The following is a 20,661-nucleotide window of genomic DNA, read 5'->3' as shown; positions in this document are numbered from 1 at the left end:
GATTGAACATATCTATTTGATTTTGATTGAACTATTGGTTGACCAAGTTAACCTCCTGAATCTCTACGAAAGACCGGAAACTTACTTGAGTAGATATATTGTAAATGCAAGCAAGAACTCGAGTGTACCTGTACGTGAACAGTAACATCACCCGTACCTAATAGGCTAGTTGACACTTTTTTTAAATGGTCTTGATTTTTTTCATAGTTTGACGTGATGACATGAAAATTTTAGTTTTAAATATGTTTTGACAATACGAGCCAAAACGCCATGACAGTCTATATTTCAACTGTTTCATGACGTCATTATAATAAATCCCAAATGGAGCGTATGACAAAAATATTAGATAACAATTAGTTCGACGTTTAGTGCATCAAGTGTGTTAGTGACGTCACAAAATGGACGACAACGTTTGGAGAATTTTAAAAAATATGTGATATTTAAATTAAGTTTTGTAAGAAATCCTGGGAGGAGGAGTGGCGGTAGGCTATTTCGGCATGGCTGTCTTAATGACATAATAAAAAGGGCTCTTGCCACCATAAATATTCCTGCGCTAATCGAGCCGTTAGGAATCAATCGGGATGATGGTAAGAGACCTGATGGATTGACGCTGGTTCCCTGGGAAATGGGGCGGGCCCTAATGTGGGACGCTACATGCGTCGACACATTAGCACCGTGTCATATCAGGGAGACAGAATCAAGACCGGGAGCCGCAGCAGAAAAAGCTGAAACCGGTAAGTGGCTCAAGTATGCCTCTCTGACAGAGAGTTACATATTTGTACCTTTTGCCGTGGAGACCCTTGGGCCATGGAGTCGCAGAGCCAAAAAATTTTTCCGTACCATTTCACCGCGGCTAGTTGCCTCGACTGGTGACAGAAGGGCTGGCTCATTTTTTGCGCAAAGGATCAGCCTGGCTGTCCAGCGCGGAAATGCAGCCAGTATTCTTGCCACCATTCCACGTGGGCATGATTTGTATAGTTATTAGGTTAAGTTAGCTTAAGTTCCTTATTGTATTCTTTCTCAATAAAAAAAAATATTAGAAATCCTTATCTTTTATTAGTTGATATCGATATATTTCGGTACTACACGAAATTAATATTGTTTATATTAAACTAGCGGACGCCCGCGACTTCGTCCGCGTGAAACTCGATGTAAACTTTCAACTGCTACCCTACCTCTACCCTACCCCTACCATACCCCTACCCTTTCCTCATCCTACCCCAAAAAAAAAATAAAAAAAGTAAAACGTCTTCTATGACCTTCTCCTGGCTCTAAACTCCATCCTCCAACTTCCCTGCCAATTTTCAGCTAAATCGGTTCTGCCGTTCTTGAGTTATAAGTGGAGTAACTAACACGACTTTCTTTTATATAATATAGATTTGATAGGAGTCAACTACCCCAATAAGAAGTAGTGATGATGTTCAGGTAGCGGTGTAGACTACTCGCGGCAGCACTGCCGAGCTGCGGCCGGCCAGCAGCAGAGCGAGCCGCAGTGCGGTGGACTGGTTCTAACGCGCTTAGCTCACAAAGGTCTGCAATTATCGCCGTTATTGCCTGCCAACTTATTCTATTAGCGATGAGCGTCCCGGCCGCTTTGTGCGGGACGCCGGGACGCGGGCGGGACGGGGCGCGGGGCGCGGGGCGGGACGCCGCGGGCTCATTAAGCCGGGATTGCCTCGGTTTCGCGCTTAATAAGAAAATAGCGAGTTCACACGGACACCGAGCGCTCTGTACCTGCAGTACCAGTGCAGTACACAGCGCTGGCGGGCTCGTTGTGTGAGAGATCTGCTATACTGCTTCTTGATTCAGTGGTTAGTTTGTATGACCAATCGAATCGTAAGGTAAGGTTATTCTATCAATTTTCAACAGTAGGTAAGTACCTATTGCCTGGAGATGGAAAACCGACGAGGAGTACCTAAGGTCGTGACCTGATGTCTGACTAGTCATATTTGAACTATACCGTGACATCGAATTAGAGCGATATAAATCTCAACGATTTGAGTGGGCTTTATGAATGTTATTTAAACGGGTACATACCACGATAAAAAAACGAGATTTTTAATGTCGATATTAAAAATCTCGTCTTTTTATCGTGGTATGTACCCGTTTAAATAACATAAATAATGAACAACCACGAAATAAGTTTAAAATCATTGAGTAGGCTTTATTTGTCCGCCTGTACATCTGTTAGTGATAATAGATTTGAAGGTTCTAACTACCTATAGAAAGAGTAATTTGGCATTCCTAGAGAAAAATCGGAAAATAAAATGTTTCTGGGGCAGATACCTCGCTACACGGAAAATGAGGATAGTATTTTCCAATTCACAGTGTGGGTGTCATTGTATAGTATAGTCACTTGAGAAAATTTGGGACTTGAATAAATCAATGAGTAACCAATTACAACAATGTAGGTACATTTTCTTATCTTTTACAACCGAGAATAATTTGGATTTAAATAAAATAAACTTCCAGGTCACTTAACAAAGATCATTTACAGTATCCTTGATAGTGAACGATTTCGTAGATATAAATTATCTCATAGAGTTATGGGAAATAAAAATTCTGATTATAGGGTAGGTACAATATAAATGATATAATGTTTGAATGGATGGATATAAGTTAGTTATATGATAGTGCTACAAAGCGTCAACTAGATCTTTCATTATGTTTCTAACTGCATCCACCTAGCAACTAGCGGGTGCTGAGATTATGCCTTTTTATTTTTTTATTAAAAAGAAAATAAAATAAAAGCATGAATAAGACATTATAAAAATAAGTCGCTCCAGCGGATGCGAGCACTAATTGGAAGATAATTAGTTTTTGCTCCAATTAACGCGAGTGAGATGCACATTTTCCGGATCCAATAGGTAAATATTTTTTATTATTATTGTGTCTCGTCTACATATACATAGATATTTAGGTATAATAAATAATAGGTTACCCAATTAGACAGTATTTCTTCAATCCTTCAATCGCAAACATAGCCTGAAGATGTCTCAAATAGTAATACAATACCGACTGTGTTGTAAATTGTTACAATTCCTAATTTTATTTTAAATTGATCAGAGATAAAACAATTTCAAGTTGTAAAGTAAGTACCAGTATCTCAATTAGACTACCTTTTCATTCAATATAGCAGTTATTTGTCAATATGAATAAAAAACAGAATACAATTGAGTCTATATTGTTGATCAAATGATCCTCATATATGTACACGTAGGTACTCTCACACCATCAGCATCCCGAAGCATTAATTCGTTACAAATTAAGATCGCAAGGAACATGGAAACACGCAATTACACCAACTTCAAAATTCGGCGTAATTAAGTCCTTCTGCGGCACTCTACCGCCGACCCCATCCTCGCGGGGAAAACGAAACACAACAAAACGGAGAAAAAGAGAAAAAATAGAAAACAAATCTTTATGTATTGTCCGAATTTCTAAATGCTAATCCGCCGTAAGCGCCCCCCTCCCGACGCCCGCACTCCCCCTCTCCCCGTCGAGATCCTAATGGAGTTTTTAAGAAAAACGGTCGGCCGAAGAAAATTAAGCCATCTCGGGTTAAAAAGTCCTAAAACGGCGGGGGTGAGTATAGATTTTCGGGGAGCTCGTGAAAATAAATGTTTAGCGATAGCATAAGCGCGGCTCGCTGTGATGCGTACCTACTAACTGATTCCTTCCGTTGTCATATATACTTATTATTTATTACCACGTAGGCACAGTATCTACTGTGACGGAGGTATTGAAAACATTTTGGAATCCTTTGAATCATTATACTCGTCGATATTAAATATTATTATTACAGAAAATTATGCTTTGGAAAAATCATTTTTTTTTTGTTAATTTACAGCCAGCTATTGTGTTATAATATAATATTGATTCGTAGATATAACTAATACCTATATCTTAAACTAAATAAGGGTTCTAAACATGGTTACTTTAATAACAAATCCTTAACATACCACAAACCCAAATATACAATCAGGTAGGTGACACATGGCTGTTTAAATGGGTTACTTTTACAATACAATAGACTACTATTGTATTATAACAGTACCTATTTTATTTTACTTTTTCAATATCTACATATAAAAGACAATCAAATCTCTCATCATCATCTTATGGATCAAAAATATTTTTAATTAGTTAAAATTGATGATGTTAAAGAAGGTATTTCGTAATCTATAAAGTCAATAATATAACGATGCAATATCAGTTAATAGTAAAGAATTAAAGATGTCCGCGTTAATTCATACATTTACAGTTCCTTTAATTATATAATTAGACTCTCGAAAAGCCAAGCGAATAAAAAGGTCTGCATAAATAAAAAAAGCCCAGTAAATAAAAAATCCCTTGACGCAACGAAATTATGACTCCGAGTCGTCATTAAGCACTCAAATTATCATGAAACGCTGAAATAACTACATAATACTCCACGAGCGTTAATAAAATCTCCATAATAAGATCATACGGCTCGAATTAAATAACTCATTGTAAATAAGCACCCAATTCATATTCAGTCCGGGGGAGCATTATCATAATCGGTCGCTTCCGGCGAGCGAGCGGGACGGCGCGCGGGCGGCGGGCGCGTGCGAGCGGGACGGCCGCGTGTGTGGCGCTCGGTCTTGCCAAAACTTGAGTTTATTGGACTCCTCGTTATGTAAGAAGGCTATGATTCACAAAATATAAAATCAATAGCGACGCCGCGTCGGTGGAGCGCTGCCCGCCGCCGACTCCTTCCGTGGAATGTTCTTAATCGTGATGTTATAGGATGCTAGCGAACGCCCGCGAATTCGTCTGCTCTTAGACCTCTGTAATCCTGCTCCATCGCCAAATCCGTTCTTAGTGGATACCTACTAACTATAAACTACATCCCTGCCAAATTTCAGGTTTGTACATCAAGTGGTTTTCGAGATTTTGAGATGAAGATCTTTTGCATTTATAAATTAAGATTTCTTTTTGTCGTAGACGATTGTCTGTTTAGCCTATATTTCGTGTGTGGAAATGAAAACACCCATTTCTGTTTCAAGTGTACCTATTGAAAAACTTATTCTTTAGCTATTTTAAAAACTCGATCTAAATACATACCGTTACCTACTCGCACCCAATAGGTAGGCAGTATACCTACTTATAATATATTTTATTATATTATATCTTGAATTAAATGAAGACAAAAGTCTTCGAACAGTGCGTCTCGTGACCGTGATGACCTATGCATCCAAGACTTGGTCGCTAACTATGGGCCTCATAAGAAGGCTCAGAGTCACACAGCGGGCGATGGTGAATCGGTGACAGATCCAAGCTTCGAAATCAAGACCAATAGTAACGGAGCAAGTACGAAGCATAAAACCACCTCCACAGTCTTACAGCGAGTTGAAAGGTCGTTTTCTCGAATAACATTTTATTTTTCTCCGCGCTTTCGTGGACTTAGAAACCGTAAAGGGTTTTTATGGCCAGAAGATATCCCTCAACTACGCAGAGTGTTGGCTCTCACGACGAAAGGAAACATAGTTCGGGCCCTTTTATGTCTGGCCGACTGTACAAACAGCGCGGCGACGAAAGTAAAATCCGCGGGAAAACTCGCGACGCTGAGAGGTCGAGTGTCCTCTATTATTGTTACTGTACGGTCGTTCAGAAACAAATCTAACTACCATCAAAATAAAGTGTAAATTGAAACGGCGGCGAGATAGTTTCGTTTTCAGGCTAATTAGAGGCGAGGGAGGCGAGCGCAAACGCAAACCGATTCCGACTTTAACGCAGAGCTATTGAGTTTAAAATCGAATGACTTCTCGCAAAAGCTTTAGTTCGCTGGCGTCTAAAAGAAAATGGAATTGGCATGTTTGTTGTTTTGGAAAAAATTTAGGAAGTTTTAATTAAAATTGCAAATGAGTTGAAAGTCGCCGGTTGAAAGGTTTCGGCCCGAAATGTTTTTATTACTCATTGCTCCGAAGATAAATAGTGCACGTCACCAATTAGAGAACGTATACAACCGAAATTCGTGAACCCGCATACAGTGAGCTGTTGAATCGCATAATTAAAATTAAAATTTAAAATGCCTCTAAAGGATAAATAAAGATCCTTGAGCCTCGCCCGAGTTGGGTGAGGAATTAGGTCTCGGTACTTTACCTAAATAAACCATATTTTACGGTTTCTGTGGTCCCCTTAATTTCGGAAACGTGCGAACTTTCAAAATTTTCAGAGAAAATAGATTTAAAAACATATTATGTAGGTAAAGCAAATAATAGTAAAGATATATGGGAACGTCATCCTTAGATGAATATGTGCAATATGTTAGTGTAGGAACATCAAATAAGTATTTTTTTTTTTTCATAAAACTGGTCTTTATTAACAACTTACTAAAATAAACATGAAATCAACTGTCAACAATCAACAAAATGTCATCTACATACTGTATGATATCCTCCAGTAAGCACCGGATGACATGTGTTGCATATAATCTCAATTTCGTATATGTCAACTAGCATAGGTAGGTCAAAGATAGTGAATTAGCCTTACAGGTAGTAAGGTATGTAAATTGTCATTTTAGTTATAGTTTTTCCATAATTAATTCTTATATTATAATATTGTAATGATATTGTAATAATATAGCTGCCTCGTTGGTCTAATAAAGGTTGGCGTATTATGATGTATTGGGTTCGAGTTCCGCGTCGTATTATATTTATAGTTAAGTGTTTAAGTTCACTATTCTTTCTTAATAAAAAAAAACTTAATAAAGTAGGTAATAATCAGGTTTTCTTACATCCATGAAATTCTCAGTAGCAGCCCTGAGTTGGGAATCTGGTGACGCTACACCCCAGGCCTAGGATAGCACGGTGAGTCGATAATAATAGTTCTAGTTTATAACTATCATTATAGAGGCAAACATTCCCTCCCTAATACCACCAACTCGCATTATAGTAGCTCTTCAGGTCTAAGCCCAAAAGTCGCTCAAATAGAGAGAAGCAGGGTTCTGTACGACCCAATCTAATACCCCGATAAAATTGTGGTTCACTATATTATTGGTGATTAAAGTTGCTTATTGTATAAAACATTGAAATAAAAAAGCCGCCTGACTATTTTAAAATCCGTCTTCAAATCAACCAAATAGTTTGAAATTACGTAGATATTTGAGTTTGGTTTAGTTTAGTTTAGCCATTTGTTAAGTTTAGCCATTTTCCATTTCAATATTAAAGTTATTGCATAATGGAAAGTTGTGCAGTGTGCAGACGGAGCCGCGGCATCAGCTAGCGGAGTGCAACTAGCTATTAAGGCTCGGCGGCTTTGTGGCGAGGTGTCGAGGCGCTCCCCATTATTACACCTACACCTCCCTCCCCCGCCGCCCCCGCACCGTGCCTCTAGCTCAGCTGTATCACGACACTTCTCCATACTATTCCCACCTAAGCAAAAGTCAAATAATTCAGTTTAATAAAGGCTGAAGAAGGAAATTTCAGGAATAAGACCTGACCCTATAGGTGGCAGATAAAATATGCTGAAGAATGTTGGACTGAGAGGCTGCACAGCTAAACCAGTCGTCAATATAGAAATACTGATAATTTGTCAGCCCCTGCTGCTGCCATAGGAAAGTATGTGGTGGGCAATTTTGGTGTTTGCTTGGTGGCTTTGGGAGGTAGCAGATAACAAATCTCTAGGCCCTTCAGCATCCACGTATAAAGCTTTTTGTGTTTACTTAATTCGGGATTACATTGAATTATAAAAACTGTAAGTACTTATAAAGAATTTGAACTATGATTGCTTTGGGAGGTAGCAGATTTCTAAGGTCCGGACCCACAACACGTAATAATTGAATTTTAAAAATCTCTCAGGAACCGTGAATTTTTTAATGCTACTCGTACATACTCGTAGACTTGTAAAATCACGCTTAAAAGAAAGCTTTAGATGCGATCTAAGTTGGAGCGCCTACGTACCTAAAGTAGCTTTTCTCTATTCTAAATTTCATTCAATTAGGTGTGATTTTGAATTTCATTTTGTGGAGTTGTGCTCATTCTCGACAATAAGATGAGTAGTCCAGTCAGTTTCATTCAGTATAGATACATACATGTAGCACCTAATGATGAGTGAAGTGACCCGGAGCTAAGACTAAAAAACGTTTAGATGATAAAAAGTAAAGTGCGACGACGAGAGAGATGCTGAGAGCTAAGACGAGAGAGATGCTGAGAGCTAAGGCGAGATTAACTCGACGGGTGCTGCGCTGGATTTTAAAATTCAACAGTTATTCAATATTCAAATCGAGTCGCCGTAATATGTAAGTGTTTCCGAGGGCACAGCCTAGCCACGGCAGGTACAGTGCGCAAATTGCGGTCTGTAAACAATGTTTACAAATACTTCCTGTACCATATTACATTGACACTGAAAATACACAAGTGTATCTAGGCATATCTAATAGACTACAAGCTCTTGAACAAAAATTGCCTGTAAAATGACCCAACGTGAAAAACGCTTCAAAATGGCGCTCGTAAATGAAAAAAGGTGGGGGTGGCTAAGACCCATCGGAGTAATATTTACTAACTAGAATGTATTCTGTAGGTTAATTATATTTAAAATAAAAGATCTGGCTTAAAGAAACTAAAAAGTTCGAAAAATAAAACCTTGGTATTTGCCCGTTAGAAAACATTATTTGTCCGCGCTTGCAGCGCGACAAAAAATTTAGTCAGAACTTATATATATATTGTGATACTTGTTTTTCTCTTTTCAGTTCATTACTTATTATTATAATAATATTTTTTTACATAGTTAACTAGGTGACTGGATTTTCATCTTCTAACTTCTCAAATGACCAGCTCAAGACGAGCTTTACTTTTCAGCAGGTATATGTATTGACAATCAGCTGCAGCTTTGTGTTGGAACATACTAGTACAGTCATATAGGTCCCCTAACGAGAGTATGTGTATTTTGCTGGTATTTATGTAATACTCTTTGTATACTACAACTAAAAAAACTTAATATTGAAATAAAACAAAATACGAAAGGCAGCATAATCAATTAGTAGCGGTATCTACTATGAGTAATATCTTTATAAATAATATACCTAGTAGGTTACTATATTTTAAATCTACTGTATTATTCTCACATTTAGAGTTACATTTTCAGTGCTTCCTGATTTATTATTTTAAGTTCAAAGTGAGAAATGCCTTAAATCTACATATTTATTACTTAGGATAGTTAATTGCAGTGTGAGAATAGCAGCATGGCATGGTGGGCGCAGACGCCACAATGACTAAACTGTACATTCACGGACCTAGAACAACTCCTGTAGCAATCAAACAACCCCTGCCTGTAGACCTACCCCTACCCCGACCCGGCTACCGGCCGCAAAAATCACGACCATTTTTTGAAAATTGGAAGTTAACGAAACTGTTGAAAACGTTTAATAAGTTGCAATTGGACCTGCTTAAGTGCTAGACTATAGATGAAACTAGCAAAAAAAATCAATTTTCGTGTTGGTTTTTAAATGTTTACCTATAAAAAGTGTGACTGTCTCGTTAGTTATGTGACTTGTGCTCACCACATCCTAGGTTCGACTCCTGGATTAAGAATATTGAGGTTTTCTTTCTTCCTACAGAAAAATGACAATAAAAAATCTCACCCCTGGATTTGGTAAGTTAGTGTTGCTTCATGGAGTGAACAGTCCGGTTACTATCATTGATAACTGATAGTTAAGATAGTCAGATAGATATCAAGAATCAAACATTAGATAAAAATAGCTCAACGGTAAAGCGGTCGGAATCATCACCGAGGGGTGGAGGTTCGATCGGCGAAAAAAAAATATTCACAAGCCAACCCGCACTGGGTCAGCGTAGTGGTTCTAAGCTCCATATTATCCAAGTTCCAATAAGGATGGGCAGGATGTTTTTATTGTAAGAGTATGGACTATATACCTAGTAACTAGTGATTGACGGAGCAATCAGACGGCCTATCCAAAGAAGGTAAGTTGAAAACCATCGCTTTTAAACAAAGTAGGTACCTCGGAGGGCAAGGAACACGTTCCATAAACTACTGCCTTATGTGTGCCTTCCATCCTTCATCCAGCTCTCGGGCCCTTCCCTGGCAGAAGATCAAAACTCCGGCGATCCTTCCCCGGTGCCATCAAGGAACCTTAGATTATATACAATCATAAACCACCTAATATACACAATCACAAAACAAATAGTTATCAACAAGCAGTGTTCGTCGCTGCTGACGGTACGCGGCTAATATCCGCGAGCACTCGCTTCACACCTTCACGCGAATCTCCACGTCGAGTACTGCGGCTGGCCCACGCCACGAGCGCGAGCGGGCTGGGGCACTTCTGCTTTTCTTCTGGTTGGTCATCTGTGGGTATTGCACTAAAAATAACACTATTCTACGATCCACATATATTATAACTAACTGACCACTTGAATGGTTTAAAGACACAGGCATACTAATAGAAATTTAAATAATATGTGTATACCTATTTATAATCATATTTTTTGCCTGATAACATAATAGGTAAGCATTCTCGGTATTTGCTTTTCGAGCCGGTGATAGAGTTACTACTTACTAACAGCTCTATTATTTATAAGGTACGACTTTAAATAAAGAGGCGTAGATATATGTGACCAGTAATAGATAGTAAAATAATTAGTTATTGAGTCCTAACCCTTATCTAGGTAAGTATATGCATCCGAAAACTCTAATTCCATCTCTGCCCGTTTGTGGAGGGTAGGTACACTATCCTTACGCAAGCATTCTTTTAGTTTTAGCGTAAAGGGTCCAGTTTAAAAAAAACTGGCCAGAATATTTTTATTCTCAGTCTCAGTCATTCTCTTCGACAGTTTACTCTGGCATCGGGTTATCGGTAGTAAATATCACAGCATTAAATTAATCAATAATCACGCTATGCCCGTAGCAGTAAGTCTATAACTTGCAGCGCGACCAAACACACTGGTGCCACAATGAAGGGTTAACTGCACACACGCGCGCCGCGAGTCGTGTGGCGACGAGTGTGCGCGCGTGTGCGTGAGGTTCAGCCGGATACACACACAGCACTGCGCTCATTGTAATTTGTGTTGCTACTAGAATTATACGATTGAATTGGGTCAGTTGCTGGCAGAACTGGCTCACAGCGAAGCGGACTGAGTGGGGGTGTGATTGGTCGGCAACGTTTGACCCAATCTAAGCAATCTGAGGTACAATCAGTTCTGACTATGGGTGTAAGTGGAAGTGTGTTTAAAATATAAGTACTTATAGTTAGCAAGTCTTGACCGCTAATCATTATGGACTTCACAAGAAGGCGTTGCCCGCTGTAGCGGCATATGTTTGGAGTATATCTGCACAATCCAATCAGCAACGAGGCTTTCTACAGAAGAACCAAAACCATCGACAGCGCAACTGAAGTGGCAAGTCGATGGACGTTCCCAAAGTGTTGGAATAGCAACCCCGAACCGGAAAACGCAGTGTTGGTCCTACTCCACACAAGGTCATCATCAATCATCACAAATTATTTCTGCGATTTTAGCGTGAAAAGTATGGTTTTGATAATTGTTATGGAGATTATTAAAGATATTTGTGTAACCAAAAAAATAACTTCAAACTTCAGATTCTGAAGAAAATGTAATTTTTTTAGGTATTCGTATATAAATACGGAGGATTGGCATTAGCCACTGCTAACGATTTACTTAGGTAGGTATTTTAGGTACATAATTACAAAGAAACAATATATTTTATTATCAATTCACGTTACAATTATGACTTCAAACAATTATAATGATGCATTCGTAACAGAGGAGGTGACCGCAGGTTACAACAGCAACCAGTGATGCCTACAACTAAGAGCATGTCCTACAACTGCCGTCGCGCCGTGTGCCGTGCCGTGTGTGCCGTCATCCAATAAACAGGTTGCCTTAGGCCTCGGCCCAACGATGCGATCTTGAATGTGCTCTATGCCTTAAAATCTTCTCAACAGAGCCTACCTTTCAAACCGGTGCTAGATTCTTTAGCAATAGTCACACTTGACAAAGTTTCAAAAAAGGAAATCACAAGCATATTTGAAACTACTTGGAAATAAATGAATTTTGATTTACAACCATTATTACTTCATATTGAGTAACTGGACAGTAGCCTATTCTTTAACCTGGTATGTGTTAAGCCTGATGTGACTGTGAGTTCTGTCTTGTCCATATTATGTATTCTGCTTCTGTTTGTATAACCGTCATAGATCCAGCGGTTAGCCTATATGCATAGGCGTATATAGGTACCCATCCCAAAATGAACCTGTGCCCATCCTAGGATTCTGGGCTACCGATATGGAACTTTATTATGATACTAATAATAGACTTACTGTTGGGGGCCAGGCCCTCCCTAGAAAATAATCCTAGATTTGCTACAAGGCTGCGAATCGTGAGATCTCGAGTTCTAGCCTGGGACTGGCGACGAAAATATTGAGCTCCCCTTTCTTCCAATAAAGTTCCTGGCTCTAAAAGGTAAAAGGCTCAGCACGGATTTAAGAAGTTGGTGTTGTTACATCTTGTGCATCGGAGAGCATGATGCCGACCATTATCAATGACATCTTATATTGATAGTTACAGAATCAAACATCAACCTCTGAGCTCGCCACTCGAGAAGCGTCCTCTTCTACTAGCAGGAAAGCCACCCTGTGTTGAGTGTGTGATTACTGTGTTGTGACGATGACGTCGGAGATTCAAGTAAAAACCCTTTTTACAAACAACAGACAAAGCAACGCTACTTGATAACTGAAATAGACATCGTCGTCATCAACCCATATTCGGCTCACTGCTGAGCTCGAGTCTCCTCTCAGAATGAGAGGGGATAGGCCAATAGTCCACCACGCTGGCCTAATGCGGATTGGCAGACTTCACACACGCAGAGAATGAAGATAATTCTCTGGTATGCAGGTTTCCTCACGATGTTTTCCTTCACCGATTGAGACACGTGATATTTAATTTCTTAAAATGCACACAACTGAAAAGTTGGAGGTGCATGCCCGGGACCGGATTCGAACCCACACCCTCCGGAATTGGAGGCAGAGGTCATATCCACTAGGCTATCACTGCTCATAATAAAATAGACATGACAGTAAGCAATAGCCTTCTGTAACAAAAGGCTCTGATGTATTCCTGTTAACAATTTTATTTTCTATGATCTCACTACACCTATTAATCAGCTTTTAACTTGCATTTTTTGACAAGTCGACTTGAAAACCCCGTCCGACGCAATTGTCTATACGAGCACATTTCCTTTGGTATAATTAATATTGATAATAATAAATGATAATAATAATTAATATTGTCTTCTTTTATTTTGCAATTTACACTAATACTTTGTATTAGAGTTGGGATATTCTTCTTTTATATTTGGCACATAAATAATACGCTTATTTGCTTCAATAACGTGATATTATCTCCAAAACACTATTTTACAGGAGGCTATTTTTTAGCTTTCTAAAAATTTTCATGTCAAAATTTTTTTAAAAGAAAAAAAGGCTCTTGTAATATTATGTTTATGGATGTTTCACCTTATTGGAGCAGAGAAGCGAATAACTATTCAGTCTTAACTAATGCATGTACGTTCGATTAGGAAAGTCCTTTCATGAGATGTGTAACGTGTAGGTACCTACTGAGTAGCTAGTGCTAAAGGAACAATAATTTAGTGCCGATGTTACAACTAGCAGACGCTCTGCGGCTTCTACGTCTATGATACAAGGTGAAGAAGTACGTTTGTAATGATGCAAACATTTTCAAAATCGGTCGAGTAGTTTTTGAGTTAAATCATAACAAACAAACAAATGAAACAATCAAATCTCATCTCTATTAGTTTAGGAAACTAGACCTCGGGCCTCGGTGACCTTCAGCGTACCTACTGGCACGTATTGAAGGTCTGACATTGTGCGCCTAGTCAATGCGCCGCGACACCTCGCGACGCAAAAACACGCTTTGAACGACACAAAGACAAGACGAGCAGCACTTCGCACCTCGGAGAATGCCCCTTTGTGCCCACAAAGGCCCATACAAAGGCCCCCACAGATTGTCAGTTCGATAATAGGTTAGCTGATCCTCGCTCACTAAACTGCTGGTCAACGCGCTTTGTGACGCTTTGTCTCGGCTCTGCTTTCTGTTGCTTTTGTTTGTGATGATGAATTTGTTGAAGGAAATATTTTTAGGCTCCTTTGTGCGGGCGATGCGCTATTGACGAGCGTCTAATAGGCGTTTGTCGAGTCTTGGGTTACAGCGCAGCTCGCCTATGAGACGTACCAACTGTTGACACAAAACGACGACAACCTTCCACGAGCGTAAGACTGCTTCACTTGAATGGATGACTTAGGTAACTAACTTGTCTGTTAAGAGAATTTGTATAAAAAAACTTCTTACAAGCTTATACACTACTTATTTAGTTCCTACCGTCAATAAACTTTGAGGTAGGTGAGAAGGTAAGGCAAAACCTACAATATTTACGAGAATTCAGTCACAATCACTGACTTACGATATTTTATTAGGTACCAACTTACCTATAATGGAGCATGGTAATCAAAATAATTTGCATAAGAGTGCCTAAGAGCGTTAGAGAACTTCTTACTTCAAAGTTCAAGAGTAGAAGAAACCAAACCACCATAATGTCAGCTAAATCTAAATCAACGCTGAAATCTCCCGCTTTATTTGACGCTCAACGCTCAAGGATGATTTAGTTCCAAAATCGTGCCAAACATTAGGAGAATGAAAATAGATAGATCTACCATGTACCATTAATGTATTCGGTTTTACTATTTCTGCTCCTGCGTGCGCGTCAAAAGTGCTAGGAGTAATTAACATCGTAGGTAGGTACTTGCTTCAGTATTACCTATGTTTATCAGTAAAACAGTGATTCCTAAACTCGTTACTATATAACGATGTTTTAAAATAAATTCAAATATGTCTGTAAGTCTATGTTTAGGCAATAATTGAAAGCTGGCTGAGGCGTCATTCGATGTACTCCTCACTGCGCGCGCGCTTTGTGCGAGGCGCATTGTTTACAGCCACTGAGACTTTACTGACTCTAGAGAGCGCCTTACCCACACGAGCGCAAAGTCGTAGAGCCTCCACAGCTGATGCTACCGATAGAAATACGGAAGAAACTCAACAGCTGCTCTTTTAAAACATAAAATGTTTTAATAACTTTTCAATAAATAGTTCGTGTGTTTGTTTATCTTTTGTACGTATACAATTTAACTTGTAGTAGGTATCCTCCATCAATATAGGCAAGTTATTGTAAAATCTATAAAATTACACACATACCTATACCCATAAGTTAACAAGAGAAGCTCGTTATAAGACATGACCGTTACATGTGTTGTAGGATATAGAAAATAATCAGTTTTTTCTGTAAAAGATTATAATTACCTATCAATTAGGTACAATTAAACTTACTATGTACTGTGTGAGACTATTTGCCTCTGTAACTCTCTGATAATGTAAGCGGTAACGACTACAGCCGACGGCTTAAGGAAAACCAGCGACTTCAACTTTTTCGGGCGATTACTTAAATTTTCTAGTTAGAATAAAAAATTCCATTAGGCAGGTTACTTGATCCTGCTGTGTAACCATGAATTTATGGCTTTGTGACCAGACTTTTGTCAACGCTCTGCTTATATTATCCACTCTAGAAGTAAGTACATCTCAAGGCAGTACCCGTGGCAGCAGTTTAGTGCTGTATTGATTGGCTGCACGGTGCACAGTCGCACATACTTTGTCGTAGCGTCACATTCAACGTTGTCATTCCCGGGAACGGGTCCCGGACCTTTTACTGGGTCCTGGGTTAGGCATAGATCCGCTTGGAAGTTTCGTAGTTCAACCATAATTTCTCCCAAGATTTCAGATTATCCTATATGTAGGTACCTATGTTAAAAGAGCCCGTCAACACACAATAACCTTAATAGCTCAAAATAATTAATTTAGCATTCCACTTTTCACTACTACTTATTTACCACAATATAAAAAATAGTGGGTAGGTACTACATACTCGTACGTAAGTATATAAGGTCAGTGAAGTAACGGTGAAGGCTGTGCAGTTTCATTCCATTCACACCAAACAATCATAATTTTTCTTTTTGGTTGATGGACTCTACAGGTTGATGGACTCTACGGGTTGATGGACTCTATGGGTTGAGCGATGAAACCAATTCTACAAAGCATTAGAAAACTTACAGAAGATAAATGACATCGGTTGCAGTTCTAAAGTTATGACGTGATCAAGGAGCACAGATATTTATACCTACATGGATGGATGAGGTATCTATTAGTGAACCTACTCTATACTCTATAAGTATACATCAATGTCTATGATTTCCTTCTATTTTCAATTAAATTTCAATTTGACAAAAAATAAGTTTAATGTCAGATACCTACAGCCGTCGATTTAGCAGTAGGTACACAAATCAAAGTTTAATTTAGCCACTTGTCAGCCATACCTACCCGAGTGCGCTAACGTTCAAGCCCAGTGTCTCCATTGACATCATCATCATCATCACCATCATCATCATCATCATCATCATCATCATCATCATCATCATCATCATCATTATCATCATCATCATCATCATCATCATTATCATCTTCATCATCACCTAGGTAATAAAACGTAAGGATCGATTAATCAAATTATTTCGAAGGTATTATAGCCTATACGAGTACCTACCTATCTTTTCTGATTCTATTTCAAAGTAATGATTCTAAGATAGATATTGATTATGTACAAAACAACGATTACTAATGACGCTAAATACTGGTAGATACTTATTTAACCTATGGGTAGTGCCCAGGTAAGTGTCTACTTCTATAACGAATTACAACATTATAACGAATTTTTTGTAGACATTAAATTAGGTATATACTTTTGAAAAATATAGGATTTTTAATAAATACCTTACACAATTTCGTAGATAGATGCTAGGTACATACGTTAATGGTTATAATTCATCTCAAAAATTGTAGGCAATGTATAATAATAAGAAATCGTCCGTTAATTTCCCGTCCGCCTGCACTAAATTCGCAAAATCGCGAGCCGTCGGCGCGCGCGAACGAGATGTTGGGCTTGTTACAGCGATCTGTCGCTTACTGCATCTTACTGACATTTGTGATCTCTCGATCAAGTACTTACAAACGTTATACGTTGTTCGTTTTAGAAATAATAATAGGTACCAAAGCCGTAAGGATGATTTACTTGACTTACAGACGACATTACTCAGAGATAGGTACTCCTACATATTGGAAATCGTTGCTAACTGAATTGCTTTAACTGTTTATTACCTATTCAAATAAGAATCTGCATTCTTTAATTCAAATAGGTAGATACTTAGTAAGTGTTATCTTTGTTTTGCCTACTTATAATTTTCAAACATATTTAACACATTTGAAACATGTATTAAATATACTTAATATTTTATGAAGTTTTGTGAATTCACGACAAACTCAATGTAATTCCCAATCTTCTTCTAAATCTTAAATAGGTAGTTATCATACATAATTATGACGGTCACGTTATTGAATAAAAATATTTATCCTCTTGTGGCTGTAAAAAATACTACGTACCTAGGTATTTAATGTTATTTTTATATATCAGGTAGATAATTGATATGTTAGTCAAATAACACAATAGTTTTGTTGTATTGTTAAAAGCTCACATTATTTATTAAAAATAATATTTCCCTATACTGAGGTTAAAACCTCAAAAGATGTTAGAGGATGTTTGCTTTGGCCTGAGTGGGCCTTCGGGCAAAAATGACACCGATGATCTTCGCCTATCCGTATCTAATATATCGAATTATTATAAGTCACAAAGCACAGAACAAACGGGTCCTACATACTTAGGTAGGTATATATAGTTAAAACAACTTTTCATTCCGTATGTAAGTAGGTTCCTACATCCCTATCATATTACAGTCGCGCTTCGTAATCTAGCTATTAGTATTAAAACTTAGCTTTTTTACTCAATGTTTCGTAAGGCTTTTACGATAATATTTACAGTGAAATATGTAATATATTTATTGTAATGGACTAACTCCCGAATGTTGGGCTCGGCGCACACGGGCGCGCTCGCCGCGCGGCGCGACCCGAGCGCGGCGCATTGTCCGCGCGGCTTTGTCTCGCGCGGGGCTAATTATAATAAAGAAAAAACGCTAATTAAACACGCGCAGCCGCCGCCGAATTCAAAGCCTTTCACAAAACACGAGATAGACGCATTGTGCGTAGTGTGATTTAATATTCTTTATCAGCTTATTTATTTGTTTGCAGCCATTATTTAGACACAAAACTGCTCCGTTCAATTAAGTCCAGCCGATTGGAATATCTTTCGTGCTATTGTGTAGTGTGAAATCAACGAAAAAGCTTAGTAGGTAAAATATCTTGAGGGTTTATTAATCAAGAACGTTAACTTGTGCATTATTGTCATTTTTGTCTGCCTGAAACTGACTGTTACCATCTACCTATGTTACTCGAAAATTGGAACCAAACAACAGTTAAAGAATTAGATTCTAGATAGAATCTATAATTCAGCTCACAATGTAACTGAAATTCCTGTAGCGATATGGATAGAAGGAGGATCGTCTAAAGGTCACTGAGTCAGTCACTGAGTCAGGTGGAAGCGTCCGCAGCTGAGTACTCACCGGGCGGCGGGTGCAGCAGCGGCGGGCCCGGCAGGAAGGCGGCGGCGACGGCGGCCTGCGCGTTGAACGCCGCAGCGTACGCGACGCGGCTGGCCATCGACACGGGCAGAGAGAACTGCGGCGGGTACGAGCGCGCCTCGCGGCTCTCTGATAAGTTCAACACTCTGTCGCCATCGCGGTGCTCGAAGTAGCGCTCTCTGCTGTCCCGGTTGTCCGACAGGCCGAGCAGCTCCTGGATGCCGAAGGGGGAGCGCTGCGGCGCCCGCGGCGCGCTCGCGTTCGCGCTCATCGCTTGCATGCTCCCGTCCGCCGGTGTGCTCTGGCTCAACGGTCGTATCGCCTGCTCTGCTCCATGTTTAAATAATATATCACAATTCAGGCGAACGTGTCTTATTAGTATTTCTTCTCGAATCACTTTTCCTACTCTAAAGTTTGTTTCGGGAGTTCAAAAGTAAACACTTCTTATCATATCTTACGATTTTCAGAGCTCCAATTTTCTACATAGTTACGTTGAAATTTAAAAAGGAGAAATTTTTTTATTATCTTTGAAACGGCGGAAAATCGCGAAAATAATGTAGATCGCGTATTTTTGCAGAGCACGACACGAGCGCTCACCGCGGCGTCCGGAGCGCGTCTGCCCGCGGCGCCGCCCGACTCTTCGTAAAAACGAGAAAACCCCCCTCGGCTCACCGGCGCCCGAGCCTCGCGAGCGAAAAATCGTAATTCACCACCCTCCCCGTACCGCGGACGACCTTTCGGAACCGAGGCCCGCGTCGCACGACGATGCTAAAAACGGCGCAAAAACCGTCCGCGGCCGAGGTCCATACGGCCTTTCGGCAGGGGCGACGCGACCCCCCGGCGCGGGCGGGCGGAGCCTCCTAATAGCCAATACGGATATTTTGTTACCGCACTCTATTGGCCAGATTTCTTCGCGGGGGACACGCCTCCTCGACTCGTCGCCGACCGAAATGGCACCGTATCGCGGTGCGGTAGGACGCAAGACGGCGAGCGGCGCGCGGGTTTGATTTAATTTTGATTAATTGTAGAAATGAATAGCGCTCGTGCGGCCGGCGCGGGCGCGGAGGGGGGGCGGCAGGTGGATGCGCGTAATTTCCCCGTGTGTCCTCCGCCTTATTTCGTTAGTCTCAATGGCGAGGGAGTATTAATTTCCGCGCGTCCGGCGTTTCACACGAGTGTATAATGTCCCACTATTGATCCCGCTGCCGCCGCCGCCGCCGCCGCCGCCGCCGCCGCGGCGAGGTAGCTCGCCGGTACCACGGCTACGTCGACGGCTCTTTGAGCAAGAACCTGCTTTCCCTCGTGGGGCAGATCGAGATGTACGATCGGCTGAATGGGTTGAAGGAAGCTTTTTATTTTAGGATTTACGTCAGTATTCAATTAGAACTGATAGTTAGGCGTTTAAAAAGGTTAAATATATAGGTAAGTATGACCCCAACTACAGATTTATGCAGACTCAGACAGATCTTGGCTATAATTGCTCTTACCATAATTCCTGCCACCATCTTCCCACCTCTATAGCTAGTTTTCGATCGAGCCTTCAACTCAAATACAAATACGAAATCAAACAAAAAGCCAATACCAACAAATCGATGTAGCTCAAAATACCTAAGTATTTTTTTACATAAGTGAGTAAAAAGTATAGATGAGTAGATGGGTCCACTTTTAGTATTAATTTATTTAGGAACCTCGGTAACATCTAGACAATCAGGTAGGTATAGTTATACCTATGGCGAAAATTAATAAATATGATAAAAATAAGTTCTAGAAAAAATAAACCACATAAGAAATGACATCGTCTGAGCAGACAGTAGTTTAAGAATCACATTTTGCTATTTATAGATGGATAGCTACAAGTAAGTATACCTAGGTATTATCGACTAGGTATATTGCACATCATAACCAGCAGCTGACCCTACATGCATGATGATGAAGATGTATAATAGAGGCTTGGTGCAAGTTCGTGGCTAATTTTTTTCATTTTAACGAACAGCGGCGCTAAGTACCTACCT

The 20,661-nt window shown here is 39.8% G+C and overlaps 1 protein-coding gene across 2 annotated transcripts in view; it reads right to left on the bottom strand.

The window, feature by feature from the left end:
• LOC112054788 (visual system homeobox 2-like) overlaps window positions 1-19,284 on the bottom strand; it is a 136,073-nt gene extending 116,789 nt beyond the window's left edge. For both annotated transcript variants that reach the window (XM_052886086.1, XM_052886087.1), the window contains exon 1: window positions 18,632-19,284. In XM_052886086.1, the coding sequence (XP_052742046.1) occupies window positions 18,632-18,929 (298 nt within the window). In that variant the 5' untranslated portion in view covers window positions 18,930-19,284. The remainder of the gene's footprint in view (window positions 1-18,631) is intronic.
• Between the last annotated feature and the right edge of the window lie 1,377 nt (window positions 19,285-20,661).

The sequence above is a fragment of the Bicyclus anynana genome, chromosome 16 (genome assembly GCF_947172395.1).
Source record: "Bicyclus anynana chromosome 16, ilBicAnyn1.1, whole genome shotgun sequence".
Lineage (NCBI taxonomy): Eukaryota > Metazoa > Arthropoda > Insecta > Lepidoptera > Nymphalidae > Bicyclus > Bicyclus anynana.
The sequence above is the reverse complement of the archived record's forward strand: the minus strand, read 5'-3'. Positions and strand labels throughout refer to the sequence as shown.